Source organism: Monomorium pharaonis, chromosome 1 (genome assembly GCF_013373865.1).
Source record: "Monomorium pharaonis isolate MP-MQ-018 chromosome 1, ASM1337386v2, whole genome shotgun sequence".
NCBI lineage: Eukaryota > Metazoa > Arthropoda > Insecta > Hymenoptera > Formicidae > Monomorium > Monomorium pharaonis.
Window position 1 is genome coordinate 41217799 of NC_050467.1, and position 24636 is coordinate 41242434.

Here is a 24636-nt window from a genome sequence, read left to right on the forward strand (position 1 = left end):
GAGCGCTCCGCCGCGGCCTCTTCGAGGAAAAACGTCCTCGCGCGCGGGAGAAAATAAATTTGTCGTTGTTCCGGGGTTTCTTATTTTGCGATGTTGCGTCGCCGATAATGTCGTAAATAATTTCGCCCCGGCTCTCCCGTCGTTGATTTCCGATAACGAATTTCCCGCGGTTACGTGCGCGCGCCCCCCGCGAGCGCGTGGGCGTGCATTCCCGTCGAGGGTCGACGTGGCCCCGGAGCGAGGGTGAAGCACGAAAACGAAAAGCAATTATTTAAATGCGTCCTACAACGCGCGCCGAAGCTTCGTACGCGCGTTCGCGGCTCGATCGAACGGCACTTCCTGCAATTCCCCCCCCCCCTCCTTTTTTTCCTGCCCATCGCCGCGCTTCCGTTTCACTTCTCCTCCCGCCCTCTCAACCCCTTTTTCTCGTGCTTTCTCGTATTTGATGAAAGAAACGTGACCGAAAGCATTTGTTCATTTCGGTACAAAACGTCGAAGCGGTGGGTAGAAATTTTCTTCATACATATTCAAGTGCGAGACTGTATTTTGGATTAAGCGAAGCGCTTCCGCGCCTCAATTGTTAATGAATAATATCTTTCCTAACGTCCTTGCTTTTCGTGATTCGCTTTCCCAATGATTCGCGACTCAATCAGCCGCCACTAAACGACAACCGAACCGCCTAATGGCCATCTAACTGCCATCAACTAACAACCAGCAAACAACGACCTCCAACCAAAATTTTTTCAGAATTAATTACATGTTTATACACTGAAAAAAAAAAGTAATATATTCAATAAGATATGTTATTGCGGGCATGTAGCTGAAGCTAGCAACCAAAGGCATCAGCCAAACGCCGAGCAGCCAGGGCCGAACGTCATTTAGGGGACATTTGTGGGCTGCTAACTACAGATATACTCAATACAATAATATATGCCATTGCAGTATCAACATTGTACTTGCATTAATAGCAAATATTATTGTATTGAGTATTTTATGTAGTTGGCAGCCCGCAATCACATATGTTATTGGCTATATTACGTTTTTTTCTTGTGTATATGTTATGTAGTCCTTAACATAACAAATTCATATTCAACCGACTATTTTGGATTAAACGAGGTGCTTTCAGGCTTCAATTCGTACATTTTGGCACAGAACACAGAAGCAGAAACACTTTCGCTAAAAGTTTCGTTATCCGTAACTTTTTCCGTTGTTTCTTTCCATAAGTATGTAAATGGGAGAGATGTCAACTCGCCTCTTGTGCCAATGAGTCCCTAAATAACAACGGAAATTAGATTCGACGATCTCACGCTTTCGCAGATCGTGTTCCGCGCTTTCCCGTTCCATCGCGACTATCCATCCACAACAATGCGCCTCGCAACGATTTTAACACGCGACGTATCGTTCGGCGCAAAACTCACGAAAAACAGCGGAACTAGTTTGTTTTAATGACGATGTTTTTCCTCCCCTTTTCCGCCATGCCGCGTACATCAGTTGCACGAGTTCGGATTCACGTCACGCTAATCATAACGGACCCCGCAAAGCGAAAGTTATGGAGACTCGTGCCTTGTCGATGGCGGCTCGGATCGGAGCCGCTCCGAGCGGAATGACAACGGCTTCCTCGTAACTCGATTAGCAGCTCGCGGTGCAATATAAAATCTGGGCCGTCACCGACGTTGCTGTCACCGGAAGCCGTAAGACTAATAAAAAACGAGAAAGAGAGAGAAAGGGGATTGCTCCGAGCTTTATACAGCGCAGCCGCACGCTAAAGGGCTTCCCCTCCTTTTTTTTTTCTTTTTTTTCCGTTCGGCGGTGTCGCTTTGTCGTACCGCCGCGCTTTGCGTCTCGTGACGGCTTTTTGCAAAGCTCGCTTGCCTTCACCAAGCAAATCTGCGTATCATTTATGCTTCGCAAAAGGCGGTTTCTCCATATTCCGCATGTCTCTCTCGTTAATTATTTTACAAACAGCATTTTTCCCCCATAATTAAAGGGACACGCCTCGGATCGCCGTCTTCCTTCAGAAGTTTTTCGGGGCGGGTGGGGAGGGGGGATAGTTACAGCGAAAGAATTTCCTCCCTTCGCCGCGTGGCTTTGCCTCCGCGAATTTTTGCCCAATCGAGTTCCCGAACGGAATCCGTGCCCGATGATGAAAGAGATTCCCTTTCGGGCGTAAAATAAAGCTCGATATCGCTCGCCGGTACGGTCGAAAGAGACGCGGAGGAGAATACGCGCGTGCGACAAAATCTGAACGCTATAATTTTCGTTCGGGCTCGTTCCATCGGGTCTTTGTCTCGGTTAAATGGGAGGCGACCTTCCGTTCATCCGCAATTCGAGGGTTGCGTCGGGCTCTCCCCCTCGCTCTTCTATCCACGGGATTTTACCGGGGGAGAGTCGTCGGGCCAAAGTACCATCCGTTCTACTGTCTCCCGCTCGAACCCGTTATTTATTAATCGTCGGACAGCATGCTAATCTACCTGCGCTATTCCTGTTACAGGTCTCATCAGCACTAGCGGCAGGAAGCTCGATCGCGAGAATCAAGCGGAGCACGTGTTGGAGGTGAGTCCAATATAAATATCGAATTTTCTTTTTTTTTTTCTTTATTGTTGAGAGTAAAGAAATTGGTAATTTGTAATTATAATTAAATGTTAAAATACTTATGGATAAGAACTCTTTTTACAGTTATTATTGCGCTTACAATGTTAGTAAAGTAATGACATAAAATATTACACTAACAAAGAGATGATTATAATTATTATGATTTAAATATAGTTGACCCCACACGTGATTATAAATTGCAGTTTTTTTATGTCAATTGTAATAATTATTTTAACATTAAATTGAACAGTTTGAAATACCAAAGTTACAAACAGCAATGTAATTGCGAATGAATTCGAGTCGTGAATAAACTTTGAAGAAGCGGAACAGAATCTGAGTGCATCGCAGTCCTCGTAATCGACGATGTTAAGACGACAATCTAATCGGTTTCGGAATCATTAAAGCAAATCGGGTTTCCTAATGGCGCGCCAACACTAACAGCTGATCGACGGGTTAACGGTGCATTTTCGTTTCGTCCATTCGTTTCCTGTCCATTCATTCGTTTCGCGACGATACTGTCGATAAAATTTCTGAAACTGTCGCTTTTGCTTCCTCTCCTCACCCCGTCCGTCTGCTCGCTCGGCGCCCCCTCGCAATATTGTCGGAGTGGAAATGAGGAAGAAAATCGCATCCTCCGCGAGATTGAAAAGTAAAATGAGGAAAATCTGCCTCCCCGGCGATAAAGGCGAGAAGGCCAACTTGAAAATAGCACGGCGAGGAAAGGGGTAGTACTAAATGGACGGGAGAAAGGCGCGAGAGGCCGAGAAACGAATGGACGACTTGGGACAACGGCGGAGAGAAAGAGGGGTAAAAGTGGCAGAAAGGAGACCGAGAGAGAAGAAGGGAGAGCTTCGGATAGAACAACGCTGAAAAGGGTACAATGGTTCCTAAGAAGAAGAAGAAGAAGAAAAGCCGTAGGGTGAGACACCGGGTAGGCGAGACATTTCTCTGGGGAAAGTCGGCGGAGCCTCCCGGGGGAATTTCTACCTTGCATCGGGATTAAAGAAAGAGCTCGCGATAGTCTCACGTCGTGCGAGGGTGGTAGACACTGGAATTTCGCCGGGGCGATAAAAGTGGGAAAAGAGGCGATACCAATTTCGCCAAGAAGCTTCTATATAGAGTACGATTGATAGGGTAAACGGCCTAACTTTGTCCCCTCTGCGTTATCCTTCACCTACACTTTTCCCCCGCAAAGCCACCCCATTTGAAAAATTTCGATATAGCCGATAAACTTCTAGTTCTTCCCCAAGGTACCACAATTTTTAGGACGTTTCGAGAAGTTCTACCGATTAAGCGTAAACCATGGGGGGGATCCGCGAAAAGTCTTGTCAATAGATAAGAAAGACTATGAGCAAAAAGATCGCGAATGCGATACAGCAAATTCTAAAAATTCAAGCGCAGCTTTGCCTTGATCGCAAAAGTTATATGTGCCTATTATACTGCTTCTATTGTAGTTCTCCACAACTTACGTCAGCATCTCTTGTCTGGCGTTACTTCGACGTTGTTGCGCGTTCAGGGAAGTTTTGTAAATAAAATTGTAGCTGGCTCTCTTCTTTCGTGTTTGACGAAAAAAAAAAGAAACTTCGACATTTTTCACTAATTTGAACTCCGACTTCTTCTCGAAACTTTAAAAAGCACAACGATTAAATGTTCTTTTTATGCTGTCCATAAAATTTCATAGAAATGGCAATGCAGGAAATTATTACAGCGTTCGCGAAATTATGATTGTGTAATGCCGCAAAAGTTTCAAACAAATTGCAAAGCATTTGTAGCTATTATTTTTATATGTATTTTTAAATACTCTCGGAAGTAGATTTTTAAATTATTTACGATATAGTTTATAGTGGTTGTGATATAGATACTATAAAATCATATTAGGTAATGTCGAGGAAAAACACACACGCGGGACATTATGGTGGCAAAATATTTCGTAATTAACGCAAGCATATATTCGTCCGAAATTAAATTGCACGTTATTGGTTTTAATGGCCGTACTCGCGTTCATTCGTATGTCGCGTACAGTTTAAATTTCTGGCTCAACCCCATCAGCCAATCTAATTAAGTGCACTTTGTAACAGAATAGGATATCAAAAATCAAATTGTATCTGTATCATCGCTTTGCACTTGCAAGCCGCGCATCAATATTTGTCAGTAATAGGACCGTTTGATGAAACTCATCACTATTTATCTTTAATCACTCATTTGCTATGACATGACTTAATTAAAAAATTACTATTTTTGAGTTGTCTGCAAAAAGAAGAGAATTCTGATGAAAATTTAATGCACTAAAAATTAAAAACTAACGATACTTTTATTTTTTTACAATGCTAGACCAAATTATTACTAAAATCGTTTTTAAAAAATATTACTATGAAATTCTTATTTAAAATATTCAAATTGAAAATTTGTTCTTTTTTTTTTAGTTATTGTTATAGCAAACGAGCGAAATAATACTTCGAATTTATGTCCGAGTAAATAATATTTTCCGGAAGAGAGACAATGAACAGACAATTAGAAGACTCTCTGGCGTTTAAGTTCACCCCTCGTGTGAGTCAGATTTCGTTAGATATCATTACAGGAATTCTCCGTGCCGCGACCAAGGAAATCACTTTAAGAGGCTTTGATCCTCCGATGCGGGTTGTTAACAGCGTGTTTGTGTTCGTAACCGAGTTAAATGAGTCTCGGCTCTAGAAACAAGAGTTCGTGAAAACGATCGCCTCCCCTGTGTCCCCCCCTCCTCCACCCCTCGCCGCGCCGTGCCGCCTTCCTACGGAGAAACTTCGACAATTTTGCAAAGTCTCTCCGCCACGAATAATTAATGAGTGTACAGAGCTTTCTCTTTTAGCGCTTTCTTTTAGCGTAAAAGCCTCGTCGATTACCCCTTCATTATCAATCACGCGTATTAAATCGCACGTTCGGCTCATTACCGTTCTTCGAACGAGAGACAATGAAGTTTTTACACAGAAATTTTGTTTAGAATTTATTCTTAAGATAGTCGTTCACACACAATGTGATAAATTAGTAAAATTATATTAAAGTTTATTAAAATTATTTTATATTTTGCTATTGAAAGAAAAGTATTTGATATTTAATTACAATTGAATGTCAAAATAATTTATATTATGGTTAGGAGCTCCTTTTTATAGTTATCATAATGTAATGATGATAATAATAATATATGTGTATTAAACTGACAAAAAATAATTACAATTACTATAATTTAAATATAAATATAAATAACTTTAATTTAGAATGAGCGTCAATTATGATTAAATTATGGTAAATGCAACCATTATGTTTGTCTACTATTACTAACACTAAAAATAGAGCTTCTAATCACAATTATTTTATTAATTAATTATAAATATAAATTAATTACAAATACCAAATATTATATTTTTTGCTCAGTGTGTGATAGATGCTAGTTAATCGATGGAAATAACATAAAATTCTTCGAAATATTCAATATCGTTCTACAACTATCATGATTTTGAGGATAGATTCTAATGGAAAATTCTCTCCGTGTAACGTCGATAAACAGCAAAGAATTTTCAAATACATTTTCAAACGGAAAAATTTATACAAGACACAGAAATTATGCGTGTCACGCATGAGCAATCCCCCAGGGCGAAGGATTTCATTTCTCCATTGGTATTCCAACTGTAACCAGCTTGTTACGAGAGAGAGAGGAGAACGACCACTCGGTTCTGTGCTAGAATGACGTACGCTCGACTCTGTGTGTTCTATTAGTTAAAAATCCATTTTATTCTCGGATAGTCCGCGAGTCTATCGTACCGTAACCCGTAACTATGCCGAACATTGGCCAAATTGATATTGGCCGAAACAGCGATATTGGCAGCCCACGCTCATCTAAACGAGGGGCCGCATATCCTGCAGATTTTCGCGTGGATCGTTAGACTTTCTTTTTATGGCGCGCATCCGCCAAACTCGTTTATCTGTCATCGATACACCAACGCTGTACAGTTTTACTGGCCGATGTCAAAAGGGCGAGGGTGAAGCTCTGGTATTTCGGCATGAAAGGTCAACCGAGGGTTGCGACGACCTGGTGACCGGGGCCGCAACCGCGTCCCCCTTTTTCATAATTCCACCGCGCATAATTTACGAGTCCCGGATGTATATCCCCGTGGCGGCGGGCTAGGCTCCACCACCGAAGAAAACCGTTTCTCTCCATCGGGCGTGGCGTATCTCGCGCCACCAGGCACGCCTTTTTGCATACTGTAACGCGCAAAGCGCTCGATGAATCTAAAATATTGACAATACCATCTCTCTTTCGACGCCGCGCGTATATTAACGACGTACGGTGAATCGCACACACACACACACAATGGACGCGCGCGCGTGTCCATTTGCCGGACGGACTCGCGAGTGAAATCGAGTTAAAATTGTATTGCGAAGGTGAGAGGGAGTGGTATAAGGAAACTGTCGAATTCACAAGCTACGTGAATGAACGCTCGCTGAAGGGCTTCACTGACGTGACCATTACGCTATCTCTTCCCGGTCGGGCTTTTCAGCGCCCGCCCTTCTGTTTTCAGGTGCGCTTTTGACACTCCTCCCATTCAAAGCAAGTCAGAAAATTGCTTACCACCGTAGAACAGACTCTCTTGTCGCCGCTTGAAGTATCCGCTTGAGAATATTTCATCGAAATTTATGATCGACCGGGCGTACTTGAATGCAAATCGAAGTCGCCGATAATCCCGGTAAGCACGCAAGAATCAATTTTCACCCGACGCGTCACTCTTGCGGGACCCCGCGGCAAATTTTTGAATTAATTTCCCATCCCCCGCCCCCTTCCGCGAAAAAAAAAGAGGACAGATCTAATCTCCCGATGAGAAATCGAGAAAGTTGTAAGTATTTTAAAAAGGCGGGGTGGATTAATTGCCCGGAATTCCCTATTTGGTCATGCAAATTTCATACCGCACTTAAGTAACTTTAAAACGAAGCATTTTTTATTCGAGCACATGCACACTTATTAGTGTCAAAATGAAAAATTTTAAAAATCTTTAACTCGGGAATAAAAACGTCTTGGGTGATTTTTACACTCCAGCAGTGAAAATAAATCTCAATCACAGTGGTTTTTTTTTATTTGTCAAAAATCTAAATCTATTTCCTAAATTTGTCTTTACTTCTTTTAATATTCAGTAAATTTATATAATAATCTTACATAGTAATAATTGTTTAAAATAACGGGCAGATCGACTGATGTATTGCAAGTTCGCTTAGCTGCATTTCAAAAGTATTCCGCGATCGATAGGCGTCGTATGTTCGCGCGTGTAATCCTCGCGAATACCCGTGCTCGTGCGTCAGAGCTACCCTCTCATCGCCGAAAGCTTTTTGCCACGGTCTTCTTAATAGACGCGATTTTTCACGCTCTTGGCCGACCGCCCAACGTGAAGAAAAAAAAATATATGCCCGCTTACTCCGAGATACACGCGAACGCGTATTTCAGGTTCGACGCCGTGCGCGAGATCGGTCGTTTTCAACATACGCCGCGTATATTAATAAGGGAAGATAGCCTCGCGCTGTCCCTCACCTTTTCTTCCGCAGACTCTTGGCGGCGACTGCGCTTCCGCTCGTACTTCCGCACGTAATGCACGCCGATGATTCCCCGACAACGGCTATAAGGCGAAGACAAATGCCGCGCTCGCTCAGCGTCTTTCGAGGGTGATTACCTAACGATCCGAGAAACGCGCGATTTATTCCGCACACACAGAAAAATACACGTGCTACAAATTACTTGAATTAAATAAACGTCACTTGTCTCGAGTATTTCATAAGTTTTATATATCGGAAAATTTATTCATAAGTTAATATTATATTTATTTAAAATATATTCTGAAACTTAGTAAATTAATAGTTTAATCAAGATGTAATTAAATGAATCTCACAGACATGGCATCAGTGCTTGTGCTACAGATGACGATTTGATTACGTCATCGACTTCGGAGAATTAATTCAAAATGCTTATAAAAAAAGAGATGCGTGGTAAATATTCATTAAAATAAACGGGCAGTACGGTAGAAAGTGTATAAGAAGGAATCGACAAGTGACATTTAGGCTAAGAAAGAAGGGACGCTGCTGCAGCAACTCTCTGCTCCATCCTATATCTCATTCGCTTCCCTTTTACATTCCTCGTAATCTACCCCACCACGTCTACGTCTTGCTTCCGGTCCTCGTTGGTCCGACACTCAGAAGCGGCGTCGCTGAAGTCGCTTAATTGACATTCTTCCTGCCGTCTTTTGCGCACCGTCATCGTAGGGATTATCGTCGCGCGCGACGCCCAGCTCTCAATGTCTGATCCTTCTTGCAACGGAAACTTCCAAGCCGGCGCACGTGACGTTACCGTGACAATGAGAGAGCGACGCCGTTGTCAAAGGGGCCGAGAAACAATAAGGTATGCTGTCTCGCGCGTCATTCGGAGATAAGGAGTTTCCCATCTCGCGAAGCATCTGGAGAGATGCAAAAATATATCCGCTGGTCGAGCTGTCACCGTATACGCGTGGTAAACTTGCAAGTTTCACAGTTGAGTATTACCTTACTCAACCCGACGGATGAAAAGCGCAAATACGCCTACGTACGACAATTGCATTTCCTCAAACAATGTGTACGTTTATCCTTTTCATTTTTAGCGAAGTTATTCTATAAGATTCAAAGTTTCTCGCCAAATGGGGAATGGTGGAGGTTACGCGAGTAACACTGTACTCGAGCACATTTAAAGAAACCAACTTGATGTAAATTAGCGAAATTTCACATCGTTTTACCTTTGACATCGATCAAAACCTTAGTTTTCTCTTAATCTGATATACTGAATCTTTTCAATTTTTTTTTTCATATGTACTTAATATTTTTTAAACTAAAAGTATCCAAAAAATCCAAGGAAAAATCAGGTATATAATTTTATCAATTATATTGTGAATATTGTTATTTTCGATTTTCTTAGTCTGGAAATAGCTGTCTCTTTGTTCATTCTAGAGTAAGAGTGGTTAATGTATTGTTAATTAATATACCTCGAAGTTGAATCGAAACGTTCAGTGGATTGATTAATTTTAATTAAGGCACGTTCCGTACTCTTGTAAAATTGCACTTTACTTACCGCACTCTCATTAGCTTCCTCATCTTTGATACTTTATTTAATCTTTCTTTTTCTTTCCGGCAACGCGGGCAAAGATCGAAATGTCGAATCGTTTGATTCTCTTTTCGCTTTTCTCCATCCGAGACGCGAGGCGCAAAGGAAAAAGAGGAGTTGCTCTGTTCGCGCATCCAATGCATAAAGCTGTGCACAGCAACGGTATATAATTAATGCCCGGCGCCACTCTCATTCGTCCAGTTTCTCCCTCTGTGTTTGCCTCTCGCGACGGATCTGCAAAAGAGCTCGGTCTTTTGCGCGCCCGGCGCTAGTAGGGAGAAAATAATCATGATGAATATCCAGGAATCTCCGCGGCGGAAACTCCGCAAATATCTCGTGTGTTACGGCCGGATGACGAACGAGATACAGAATGCGACCGAGGGAAATACTCGCTCGGAAAACTTACAAGATCAAGCGCGTCTCGCACGCCCCGCTCGGTAAAATCATGTTGCATTGCGATTCGGTGATCGTGGCGCGTTGATTGACGCGCGACCGACCGTCGAAACTAATTATAAGTTTCGATTACGAAAGGCTCTAAGGAGTTTATCGCGATCGAAACGTTTCCGGAGGAAGCCCGGTGTTCTATCTAGATAAAGCACACGTACCCGACGCGTGTAATACCAATTAGGATTATTAATTGCACCTTAAGAAGCACGCTTTAATTGAAGGTAAACTTTATGGCTGTACGATTGAGCGGGGAGTTAAGAAAAAGAAAAACACTCTCTCGCGCGCGCGCGTGCGCGGCCCGTTTGCTCGGTGTTTGATACGGTGTGCGCGGAAACTGCGTCTCCTCTTGCCCTCCCAGACAGGGATTCCAATTATTAACGACCGCAATTACGCGCGGTGCTTTCTCTGATAACATCTTTTGGAGTCTCGCCTCAGCGCGGTCCAATAAGAAGTGTACCAGTAAGAAAACGAAAATCGCAACTTTACGACGAAGTTTAAAAATCCTTGTTTTATTCTATTTCTATTTCATTTATGATTTTACATACACATATAACACTAACGTGGGTGAAAATTCATTTTATTTTTTACAATTAAAAATTTTTTACACTTTTAAGATTTTTAATATATTTTTTTCTATTTTATAGACTGCAAGATTTTAAAATAACTGAACCAATATTATTTTAATGCAAAAAATCTTATTAAATTAAGTTTAAACTAGAAAAATTTTAATAATAAAAACTGTACCAATAGAATTAGCATTTAAGTGAAAATTCTCATAGTAGTATTTAAGAATTAATTCATTCTTTTTATTGGCTACTTTGTGTATATAATATATAATTGCGATATAATAAGCGTACCATTCTATCAATTTTATTCGAGAAAGAAGATAAATACTAGGCGAGAGAGAGAGAGAGAAGAAAGAATAATAATGTTCATTATACGGAACATATCTATAAAGCGAATTGCGAATATTTCAGAACATCTGCGGGATGAAGTTGACTTTATTCCGACCTCAGATAGTCCTCCTTTAGCGTTTATCTAACCGCTTAGTCACCTCGCGGGGTTGCCATAAGCGTTTTCCAATGCCTAACTGCTGGCTAAACGACTGTTCTATCCGCTCGCTATGCTTTAACCGACTGGTTAAATACTTATTTTTCGTAGAATACCTCATCGTATAGCGGTAAAATACACTTATTGTGGAATTTTATATTGATTTATGCGGAATTTTACATTGAATTTCAAATATGATAGAAGTACACCTGTAACTGAATCCGATTGCTTTTGAAAATGTTGCGGTTGCGATTAATATGCAACAAAACTAAATTCTCGGTTTTATATATATATGGACAAGTATTAGTAAATTATATATATTAATAAGTAATATATAAGAAACGTAATTTGTTCATCATCAAGAGAGTAACGCAACGTATGTACAGTGCTACGTAACTTTTATAATAATCTCTAGCCCTTTTGCTTTAAAACTAAAAGATCAACCAGGCTACAATACTTCTAGGTGCACTACTATAAGATTTATACTACAGTGTACCGTCAGAATTCTCTCATCTTCCCGTCAGAATTCAAGAATTTGGCAAGTGTGTTTCCCCGCCAACGTGTGCTACATAGAATTCCGCCTCGCGTCGGTATACGAAGCAGAAACCCGCGCGGCGTAACCATCGGCGATCCGATGAATAATGAATGCAACAGAGCAATGCAGCTGCCGCGTCTTTGACCAAACTATCGGTCGCTCGTCCCATTAATCTTTTATGATAATCCACTCGCCGTGTAGTCATTTCCGAAATCATACTCCGTGCGTGCGGACGTAGTTTCCTCGGAGCGAATGGTCGCCGGAAACGGTCTCGGCCACGCGAGGAGCCACGGCACGGGATAGTCAGGGTCTCCTTCACAGAACCGCCGGGGTTCAATTATGCATGCTTTTCTGCTCCGGCGAGCGAGTGATATTCCCCTAACGATCTGCCCGGTTTACTCCCACAAAGAGAAAGAGCGGAAGAGGGGGAAGAGGGATTGAGAGAGGAGAGACAGACGGTAAGGAAAGCCGCGGCGGCGCCTCCGCTTGCCAAATAGAAACGCAACACCGCCGCGCGCGTGCATCGCGATCGCGAGAAACCGCACCCCCCCCCCTCTTTTTTTTTCCTCTCGTCCACCGGTCGCCGCGGTAAAAGACCGCGAGTGCCATATTTTCCGGGAAATTAGCCGTCGCGCGGCGGTGGAAGCTCCCGTTCCGGAAATGCAAATTTATTACGGCGCGAAATTAGCGCGGGCGCCCGACGCGTCGTCGTCGGGCTTTATTCCGGTTACCCCGGGGGTAACGCGACGGTCCGAAGGAGAAATTCCCCCCGCGGATCCGGGGGGGAGCGGGATGAGAGCCGATCATTATTAACGCCGAGCTTTGGGTTAGATCTGAGAATATTTCGATACGGGATAAGCCCCGTATTTCCCATCGCACTTTCCACCGCGCGAACTACCCCCGCTGTTACCATGGCTTGGCTTGAGCGGAACTTCGCTTTATACAAGCGGAATGAGATTATTAAATCCCGCTCGCACCCGTTTCATCATCGCGTCGGGTGCCGGTCGGGTGAACGCAAGGGTGACCGTTTCGACGTTCGGACGGAATAACAGAAGAGGGAATTAAATGCCACCCTTCCGTTAGACCGTTACCCCGGAACGATTAGTGCACGGCTTATTTTGTGCGCCTCTGCAGAAGGCGCCGTAAAAGTCAACGACGCGCGGTCTTCGAGACGAGGGAGACGTTTCGAGAGGCGCGGGTGTAACGATTCCCCTTCCGCGAGCGCCGTCCCGTCGACGATTTACGGCGTCCGCGCCGTAGCTTTTTCGCCGTCGACGGTGCTGATTCCCCGACACGATACCGAATCTACGGATCCCACGACGGCGGTGTGTGTGTGTGTGTGTGTGTATGCTTCGTGACGATGGAGTTTACCGAGGTCGGACGCCTCTTCGATGTAAAAGAATCGCCCTGACCAGAACGTCAGGGAAATATCGTCGCCATAACATTTGCAAAACCCTCGCCGAAGGTTTCTCATCGTAAACCGAAAACGGCCGCCGATCGATCTAGTCGACGACGAAACCGGAGGGAGGCAACTCCCCTGGTGGCTACTTTGCGAGACCGCCGCGCGTTGCACTCCACGTGGCAGTTTCCGAGTTTATTATGGCGACTGTCACGAGTGTGCCTCGTCGTAGCTGGCGGCGTAGCTCCTCGGATTTAGCCGCAAACGTGGGGTTAAGCCCGGAGAAATCACCAGAGGCCGTCGAGGTAATTACGGTGAGTTGAGTGAGAGGAGAGAGAGAGAGAGAGAGAGAGAGGTTCTGAAGAACTGCTCGGGCAAAGCACGGCTATTACCCCTAATCACGAGGAAAATGCGATTCCTCTCTGGAGCTGGAGCTTATGTAGCGGGATGTACTTCTCGTCGCCAAGTTATTTGAAAAGGCCGGTGGTTTTGTCGCTCGGTACTCAATCGAGTCTGCCGCTCCTCGCGTCGGAGAAATGATGCGGCTAGATCACTGACGCGCGAAACGACTGTCACTATGAAAACTGCATCTTTCGTCTTTCATTGAAATACCATGTTAAAACGGTGAAATGTTGTATTAAGGGATGGAAAGGGTACTACTTTTTGCCCTAAGATTAATTAAACTTTTCCACTTCTTATAATATTTCTCTCTCTCTCTCTCTCTCACTCCAGAACTACATTTTATTTACGAATCCTTTGATCAATTGGTCAAAGGCTGAAAGGGATCATCTTCTTAACTTAATTGAAAATGAAACATTTTGCAAAATAGTAAAACCTAACCTTCCTCTTTATTTAATTTTAAATGAACTTTACTTTGATAAATTTTATAAATTAAGAGGCAGTGTAGCACATAGATATTTAATGTTGACATTAAATAAATTGAAATGAATTATGTTCTATTCTCGAATGTTTTCACTAGGAAAAAAGCTCTAGATGTATCGTAAAACCAACAGATACAATATCTGCATTTTTATTTGTCTCTTTGATACACAAAATCCTAAACTGAAGCTGGAATACGTAATGTCATGAATTAAATTGACAAGTAATTTAATAAAACTATGATAACGAGCATCTTAAATCGCTGTAAAGAATTTATTACGGAAAATTTTATCCAACCGGAGTGTTGACTCGTGTTCTCGGAATCTCGCCAACCCTTCCGTGCGGTTTACATAGATCGCATACCGATATTAAACCGTCCCGGTAGCCCGGAGCGCGAGCACACTCCGAGTGAAATGATAAAATTGCGAGTGCTTGAAGAGAGTGCGAAGCGGGGAAACTTGCAAGAGGCACCTTCGGGCGAGATACAACGACGACGCTCGGACGGATTTAGCGCGATCGGCCAAGCGTTTAAATCTACCGCGCTGTACAGGGTGCTCCAGAAATGGGACACTTAATATATTCCTCCGCCTTGAAGATACGAGAAGATGACTGTGATGAAAATTTATACAGCCTCGAAGCAACGAACGCGACATGGTGGAATCGCGGTTACCGATGCGTTCTTCGAATTTATTAAATGGGGAATCATGTGTTTTTCACGTAATTAACTTCATAATAACGAAAAAAAAATCACTGTCGGAAAAGGCTAGCTTGCCCGTGCATTTCACTTGTATCATGCTTCGAAGCTGTTTTCGTAAACACTTCTTTTGTTTTCGAGACAAGGGAGAACATTATGTTCTCGTTTTGAAAATTATTACAAAGAGAATTTGGGACAATATGGTATTTTGAACAATTTCATTATAATTTTATAATACATAAAACAGCTTGATTAATCCTTCATAGCTGACATCAAATTCTATATAAACTGTATAAACACAGTTATTGATGTTGAATCTGTGAGACCAATTTAATTTCTGTTAACTAAACACTAATTAATTGTAAGGGACTATAATAACACATAATTTATATAAAAAAGAAATTCAAAATTTACTTTAACGACAATAATTAAAGATTTATAATTGATGGTAGATTCAATAAATTTACCATCAGCTCCGTAGAGTTAAAATTTTGATGGTAAATTTTACAAGAAACTTCTGCCTGTACATATAAAGGTAATTAAATTGCAAAGGTCGCGATCTCTCGTAAACAAATTGAATGAAATTAAAGACGGAAGATGCAGCACAGAAATTCCCCGGGTGCACTCCAACCTAATGAATTCCTGATCATCCTGCGGAGATGTGGGCGACGCGGATAAGCGCGTGGCCGACGCGAACACGTTACCAGGGAAATCCGGAGCGCTGTTTCGCGTCGTCGGCGTCGTCGTGCAGACGTCGCAGACGAGAGTACAAGCCGACGTCCGGTGTGTAAAACGGAGTTTCGTACTCCTAATTTAGTGCAGGTGTTACCCCGAAGGTTCCGACGCGCGTGGTCCTTTCTCTCCCGCGGGAGATGTCCCGGGGGACATTGGATTTACGGTCGCGGTCTCTCTCTCCGCAGCCTTCCACCTCGTTCTCTCCCTTCCTCCTCCTCGCCGGCCGGAAATTGCTTCGTGAGAGGACCGATTATTGCGCCGAAGAACGACGGGGCCCCGAGACGAAGAGAATTTCGTAACCGGTCTACTCTCTCATCAGTCTACCCGGCGGCTCTTCCGCCAGACGGACGGACGGACGGATCTACCCGGCCTCGCAATAGAGCGCTCGTCGCGATGAGTCATATACGCTTCGTTACTGGCTCCTCTGCGTGAGGGATCGCGCTCTAAGAGATTGGTCTATCTATAGATAGAATCCGGGCGTGGATTGGAAAAAGGGAACGTCTCTCTCTTTCTCTCTCTCTCTTTCTCTCTTGCGAAACTAGGTGAAAGATTTATAGGAGACGCGAAGTAAACAGAAGCAATATCAGGAACACGGCCAGTTATTGCCAGATATCAACCTCGATTTCGCGAAAACGCGAAATTAAATCTCGCGACTGAAATTCACCGCGAACGGCGGGGTAAGTGGGCGCTCATAATGCGAGTAGCATCCGCATGACTTATTCGCGAAGTTTAATTATAAATTTATCTGGGCTCGGTGACCTGGCGGCACGTACAAAAGAAAGACGTCTTCTGTCACGACGCTTTTATCTGTTGAAATGTTCCAAAGAGGACACTCTTTAAAAAGTCGCGTCTCTCTCTCTCTCTCTCTCTCTCTCTCTCTCTCTCTCTCTCTCTCTCTCTCTCTCTCTCTCTCTCTCTCTCTCTCTCTCCTGTAAAGGTCATTTTAATGTTTTCGTGGCGTCTAAATTTGAAATGTTGCAAATCGGATTTCAATCTTCGTTTCGCGCGATGTACTCGTATACAGTGAGGTTGTGTACAAGAGTCTTGGATGCGCGAGGACGTCGTCTCGGATACGGCAACACTCGGTTTTACGATCCGAAGCTCCTATTTCCTTCTTCTCTTCCGGTCAGCACAGTCGACTGCTCAGATCGTACGTGCGATATTCGCGCATGAAAGTCCAGGATTTTCGTCGCAGGACGTAGAGAAACGTGCGCGATAAGACAACGACTTGCCGTGAACGAGAAAAAGGGGTGCGGCCATACGAAAAGTCGTAACGGCGGAGAGAGAGAGAGAGAGAGAGAGAGAGAGAGAGAGAGAGAGAGAGAGAGAGAATCTAGAAAGCTATCGCATTACGCGGAGGGATATCTTCTGGGAACGCCTTCCCGAAGCGCTTTTCTTTTACTTCCCTTATTCATTTTCCAGCTAATAATCGACGGCACGAAACCGCCGAGGAAAAGTACATCTATGTGCGTTATGTGTTATGTGCGTTTCCCTGAATAATCGAACGAGAATATTAATTTATGCGCGTGTCTTCATTTTAGTTATAGAATTCAAAGACACTGTTATTTATCGCGACACACGCGGAAAGAGAAAATGAGAGCGCAATTTGTATATTAATAAATGCCTCGACGAAGAAGAGGGAGAGAAATAGAAATTTACGTAGTAAAGCTTTTATTACGGGAGACGTTATTGCAATCGAGTCAGCGATATGTTGTCGCTGGTATTCGATTTGTTAATAGCTGTTGACTATCTGTGTTAATTCAACCAGAATTAATCAGAATTCGTATTAACTTATTTATACGCTGAAATTTACCTTTTTTGACTTTTCAATATCCGGATATTGTTAAACCCGTTTTGATAACATATAGTTTTCTCCATCTTTTTCCCTGTCTCTCTTTTTATGATCGTAACACACACATACACACATATTTATAATATTTTCTGATTAATAAAATTTTCATATTTATGGGATCATTAATATCGATATATTTTTGCTTTATGCATATTATCGAAATGTGATTAACATAAAAATAAAATTTTAAATACACGGTAGAATGGTTTTACATAATTTATCAGGTAATCATTCTTGCTTTGCGCATTTTTTTATTTCGATATTTATTAACATTTTTTTAGTCTTCAATTTTATTATATTCTAATATAACGAATCCCACTTAATCATTGATTAATTCAGATTCATAAAATATTGAATGCAACTTATTGATTATGTTAAAAAATGCTCAGAATTATTCGAAGAAGAAAAAAATATGTAATACAATACTTTAGTAAAATGTATATATTATGTATGGTTTAAATCTTGCTAACAATCGTAGTTTTATTTTTAAATCGTAGTTTTATTTTTCGAAAATTTATATATTTTATTATTTTTTAATTAAATTTATTCCATTATTTTAGAGTTAAATTTTACTTCGCTGTTTTAGTTAAATTAATTGCATGGGAACAAATGAGAACGAAAACGACGTAGGAATGAATAACATTGAATAGAATTCTCGACATTAAATTAATTTAACAACAGGGTACGCTCGATGATATATAAAATTGTTATTAATTACTATAATTGATGATTATGTAATGATTTCAGGTGACAGTAAGAGACAACGGTAGACCACCTTTGTCGTCGACCACGAGGGTCGTCATCGAGGTGGCGGATGTCAACGACCATGGTCCTGAATTCGAGCAGAAGTTCTACACGGTCCAGATCCCGGCGTCACCGGCGACCGACAAGCCGCTCTTCCAGGTACAGATTTCACCACGCGCGTATTACACGCTGTCTTTTGCCCGATGGGCTTTTCATTCATCCGTGTGTTTCTTGTAAATACGTTTTCCACCGTCGACGAATGGACCGGGGGCACGGAACAAAAGCGGTCGCGAGCGGGCGACCCAGATCTCTCCCAGAACGCTCACCGCTTTCTCCCCGTTGTCGTCCCCGTGTGTAAAAAGCGCCCACCTTTGTGTCTCCCCGCTGTACATACCGTGCGTTACCTGTGAAATTGTTTTAATCTGCAATGCGCGGACGGCGAATCGCGTGGTAAAAATCCTTACGACGACGATTTAGTCCGCGGAACTCGCGGAACTATTCCACAACCAACGCATGACTCGCAGAAACGTCACGCTGTCATAAAAACGAAAGGAAACCCAGCCTGATGTATTACAGCAATATGAAGCAGAGACCGCTTGCGACTTCTTCCCCTTTCTCTTTCCTCGCTTCTCGTTATCGTTTTCCCATCAGAGCCTTCTCCTCTCGATGTGATCAAAGTCACCCGAGGTATCGTCGCATAGAAAGGGTAGCTTTAGCTCATGTGCCCTAACACGAGCATCTCTGGCATAGCCATCGTCCCACTTCCCTCTTTCCCACTTCTCTCTCCCTCTCTTTCGTAACCTTTGTGAATACGAAGGTGAACCTCCATGTGAGCGTCGCACGTCCGCTGCAAACACGAGCATCGGCCGGAGGCCGGCCGGCGCAAATTAAATTACGAGGCGTCGCTGAAACGGTGCAGACCTAATTGAAGATGGGAGAATTTACGACCTTGATCCAAGGGAGATCAATACTTAAACGCACCGCGCTTTACAATTAGGCACGACCGTGAGATTTTCAATGGCAAGAAGAAAATGTCCTTTTAATTAGTAATTCCGATTTATCTATTGCAGAGAGATGAAACGCAAAAAGTTTACCCTGTCTCTCTTGATCGGATATCGCGTATAAAACGTGCTAATTTTCGTTACGTCGGTCGAATCTCATGCACGCGCGCACACAAATGTATATATATATATATACGTTATACGACGCAAATATTAACGTTATTTGTTCACAGCTATACCATACATATGCGGAATGTGTTTAATCCGCGTCGTTTTACGAGGAAACAGAAAAACGCCGGGAAAAATGCTTTTCACTGCAGCCCAAACGCGGCGTCTGAAAAATACGAAACGGAGAAACGAAATTTTTCGAAACAAAGGCATTAACTTTGCATCATGAGACAATACCTGCTGATCTCTCGTCGACCAACCAAAAAAAAAAAAAGAATTAAAAATTAAAACACACGTTTCCATTCGCGCGTGAGATACATGTTAACTAATTTTGCGACCGCGTATATGTGACACCGGGGTGCGCCATTACGTCGATGCAAGATGAGAAACACGTGCGAAAGTAGTTATGCAAAAATGCCAGGCCCTTTCTACTTAAAGGGATGCGGAGCGCCGCGAAGTTTCTCGCGCGGCTTTATTACGGTCGGGACTTGAATGGGCTTCGAGTTTTTCTCGGGGTGGGTTGACGCGCGAGGTCGACGACGTCGTTGTCGGGGCGTCGCGGCGCAAGAAGAAGAAGGATAGCTGGGATATCGACGCGCGGACGCATATAGCCATCGGGGAGGAGAGAGAGAGAAAAAAATCGAAAATCCGCCCCGATAGAAACAGTCCTGAGGCTAAAAATTGTCCTCTCTGGTTCTCGACAGAAATCGAGGAACCGCTCGCGGGAGTTCGACCTTTCGATCGATACGTTACTAGAGAACGGGACTTGGGAGACATTTAGCCCCGACACCTTGTCAGGAGATCGTATCTTCAGGGTAAGGACACCTTGGCACGTAAAGTAAGCGCCTAGCGCGGGCGCGCGGGCGAGCGATATGCATAGCTCTTATGTACCATGTTATTTTTTATTATACGTGGGATTGCGGCTGCGATTAAATTTCTTTTTTTTTTTTTGCGCGCGCGCGGGCCATTTGCGTTGATACACGAACGCTTTTATGCCGATTGTACGTTTTAATCCATGTTTATGGCCGCATATATATTTCTTTCTCTCATGCTACCGCTGTGCCCGTCACTAGGACGGCCTACGTGTACACGCACTTAATTGATCACACCTTGACTGGTCGCGCGATTGAAAATGATCGGATGCTGACTGCAGCATATAAAGTTGGCAATTATAACTGATGAATATTTATATAATATACTTATGTAACATATAATGAAGATGTTTTTTATGACATGTTTATATATATATAATTGAAAGATTTTCTACAAAACAAATAAGTCTACTAGGTTAAATTTTAAGGAAACGAAAAACGTCTTATCTTTAAATTGTTGCAATGTATAAATATACATATAATAATTTTTCTCCAGATATATGTTAGAATGTTAGATATAAGAATAAAGTTGTAGACGAAGTTTGATAAAAGCAAAAAAAGGAAATATTATTTAAAGTGTAAAGTAATATGTTTTTATTTTAAAATTTTGCAAATCACTCTTGAAAGCAATTGTTTATATTTCTTTTTATATAAATATGATAAATAAATTTACTCCGGACGTATAATAAATACAAAAGCAGAATTTTTAGGGTTTAATTTGATATTTTGGAAATCTGAAAAAAACCTGGATTTTGTATAAATTGTATATTGATCTATTTATCTATTTTTTTATATTTTCCTTTTCACGTTTTTGGAACAAAATTGTTCACGATGTGACACTGCTGATAAAAACTTGATTTGACGTCGTATAACCTACATTTTTCCAATTGGACTTGTTTGTTTTTTATATATAGAAAAGCTTTCGATTAATATAAGCACTTTATTCGGTAATCGAGTTTCCGTGCGCGGCCACTCAAGGGTTAATTGAATGTTTTGTCCTATCCAGCGCACAGTCTTTATGTACTATATGTATATACATATAACATAGTTGGCATTCTTGGTTGCACACCCCCTTTTCATCCCCCACGTCCGTCTTTCTCTCCGTTCTCTCCTCCACGCATCCTCCTTCTCTCTTTATCTGATAATTCCTGCCTCTCTTGTGCTCGTCTACGTGTATTGCGCTCCTGAATGTTGCCTTATCGTACGACGCGAGGCTGCCGCCTGAGAATGTTCCGTTATCGTATCGCTGCTAATGATTGCGCATCACCCGAGAGGATCTTGCGGTTTGTAGGGATATCGGGGCGTGCTTTGCGAAATTTTCCGTTGGATTCCCGGGGCTTGGCACGGGTCATTCTCTCGGGTGTTTCTTCATCGCTTCAACCACGAGGGGAATACATTTCCCAGGATCTCGCGTATTGCAACGTCATCGCGCAAGATACGTCTGCGTGAGATAACGCGATCGGAAAGATACGCTCGCTCACAAGCGAGCGCGCAGCTGGAGGGAAATAGGGCGGAACGAGATATCGCGGATCGTATCTGCGTACGCGTATCGTCTCGGGCGCCGAGCGTTCGAAAATGATGGCAAATAACGCGGGCGCGATGCATATTGCATCGATGCATGTGCCTGTCGTAAAACACCCAGGACCAGCCAGCCAGCCGGCGGCGGCGCGGAGAGCCGAGAGAGAGAGAGAAAGAGACGTCGAGGCACGCCAGGCTCTCGACGCCTTTCTCGCGGGCCGAGTCGGGCGAGTAATTAGTCAAGTTTATCGCGACTCGATTTCCTGTTTTCTCGCGCTGAAGAAGAGATGCCGGAAGGAGAAACGCGCCGTTGGTGCGGACGAGTCGGCGGTGTACATGAAGAAAAATGCTCGCTCGAACGGAGCGACAGGAGGATACGGAGGAGCCTGTCGGTAGAGACTGCGGGGGAGCTAATACATAGAGACAGAATTTTCCCTTTAGATTTATACTGTAATACTCTCGAAGTCAAGATAGTCGCGGGACAACGTAAACTTCGAAGAATTTTTGCTAAAACTTTAGTGAAATTTAACTATTTATTGAAATATGATTAAATTGTATACAAGCAAAACTATTCCATAATATGATATAAAATATGTTGTTTGGTTAAATTTTATTAAAACTTGACTGAAAGTAAAAGCTCTTCGCGTTGTCCATGTTTGCCCGAGACCGAGACAAATATGATTTTGAAGGTAACATTCTAGTGAACATTTCTCCCCGCGCACGGACAAGTGCGATTTTTTTTCCGCTTACACGCCGGACTCGTTCGTTTTCGCCGAGGATAGCATGCAAATGTACACGCGTGCATCCTCCCGTGCGTCGCACCGTAACAGTTTCCGTTTCGCCCGGTTATTATTCTACCTTTCTCGGGGAGAGTCTGCGGCCACTACTCCGCGATCGCGATCGTTAGCACGCTTGGGGCACACCCGCGATAGAGCCGCGAGTGAGCCTGCTGCATTTTGCTATCACAACGATCTTAGCTCTTTCTCGAAGTTACCGCATGCCATGAATTATGCCACACTGCGCTTTCGATCGAAAACCCGTTGTTTTCCGCAACGCCACGGAGGAACGTAATTGCGCAAGCTGCATCTGCCTCTATCTCTCGCGAGCCTGAATATGCATTTTAGAGGATTGCAGAGAGGAGTACCTTTTATTTCAATAAAAGCAAGATGTTTTTTAAGAGATATTTCGTGCCTTAACATGAGCCATCTTTTAATAATTATTTGCAAATTTCTATGGATGTATGAAAAACATATTAGCTCACTGCTATTGTGATTTAAGACTTAGAAACTATCTGAAACAAAACATTTAAAAAAATTCTTAATCTACACAAATATAGTGTTTATCCAATAAAAAATTTTTTTCTACACTTAAATTAAAAATATATTTTTAAATAAATGTAATTTATATGAAGAGAAATCGTTTTGTATAATTTTAGCAAGGAATATATATTTACCTTTATTCAATAATAATTTTCATGAAAAAAAATTGAGAGGAAAAAATATCAAATAGAAAATAATAAAATCCTTAAATTATAAATTTAAATTTTTTAATACTATTATTATTAAATACCAATCATATTGTTCTCTTTAGACAACTGTTGTATTATTGAAATAAAAATGTAATATCGTTAAAATTTAAGATTATCAAATTCTTTAAAGGAGATTTATAGTTTTGCTTATACATGAGACAATGATTATTAAATGGCATATATCAGTTTCAATTTAATACAATTTTTTTCAATGTAATTATTGTTCTCGGGGTATGTCAATTTTTGTTCGCAGTGTTCTTGAATATAGATTATACGAAGTATACTACTATTTCTTTCATGCCGGATGAATTTCCGTCACAGTAGATACTTGGGGGTTTATCACAATGTAACAGCAGCGGGATAAATCTCGAAATTTGCATCTAGGTTCTTGCATACGACCAGGACATCGGTGACAACGGGAGAATCCAGTATAGCATCAAAGGCGGTCGGGGAAAGGGCAAATTTAAAATTCACCCCACCACGGGGATGGTGTACTCCCAACGTGGATTCGAGGCTGGTCAAGAATACGAAATGATGGTAATCTTTTTTTGTTATTAATTAAAAATGTTTTGGCGATGTACAAATAAATATTTTATTTATTAATAAAAAGAGCGCAATCTCTTTGTGTAATTGAAAATAGAAAATAGAATTTCAGAATTTAATCGTTGAAAATGAAAATCGTACAGAATGAATAACTATACAGTGTGAAAGATAATTATACACATACCGACATACAAAATGTTAACTTTGCGAACTGTGTTACAATCACGACGTATTTCTGCGCTTCGTAAAGAAATTAGATAGATAAATTAATAAGTAAAATATAGTACACATAAATTGTTTGTTTTTTCCTGAAGCAACGTTAAATTGTGTAACAATTTGCGCATAGAGATTGGAATAAAAAATTGAAGTGTAAATTTGCATCGTATCACAACACATTGGAGTTTAGATTCTGACTTTATAATATAGCATATTCATATTCCGATATTCCTACTATGTAAACTCGATTTGAATGAGAGTTTCCACGCGCTGTATATCCCGCAGATACGAGCGGCCGATCACGGCGAGCCCCAGCGCAGTCATCAGACTCGAGTTTCCGTTCAAGTTGTGGAAGCACCGAAGGAATCGGAGAACCCTCCAGTGTTTAAGACAAACAATCAAAGCGTGGAAGTTACAGAGAGCGACGAGGCGGGCTTTTTAGTCGCTCTCGTGCAAGCTAGCGACAAAGACGGTGATCCTCTGTGGTACGATATTTTAGGTAAGAATGAAGTAGAATAGAATTTATTTACCTTGGCTTTTTTGCCAAGAAAGATTAGATGAAGACCGATACATATTATTTTTCACGATGATCCAGAATGAGACGGTGTGTCCGATATTATTCTCGTGCTAAAGATATGATCGTTTAGTAATTTAACTTTTAATTTTAAGGTTTCTTGTCACAGAAGATTTCTTTATTTTAAATTTACATTTCTTTATTA

General features: G+C 42.1%; 1 protein-coding gene across 8 annotated transcripts in view; it reads left to right on the top strand.

Annotated features, from left to right (window-relative positions):
* LOC105837990 (fat-like cadherin-related tumor suppressor homolog) overlaps positions 1–24636 on the top strand; it is a 343441-nt gene that overhangs the window by 295347 nt on the left and 23458 nt on the right. For 7 of the 8 annotated variants that reach the window (XM_036283295.1, XM_036283293.1, XM_028191655.2 and 4 more), the window contains 5 exons: positions 2492–2553; positions 18075–18230; positions 19945–20055; positions 23543–23695; positions 24203–24416. In XM_036283295.1, coding sequence (XP_036139188.1) covers positions 2492–2553; positions 18075–18230; positions 19945–20055; positions 23543–23695; positions 24203–24416 — 696 coding nt within the window. The remainder of the gene's footprint in view (positions 1–2491; positions 2554–18074; positions 18231–19944; positions 20056–23542; positions 23696–24202; positions 24417–24636) is intronic. The other variant, XM_036283304.1, reaches the window with a different exon arrangement.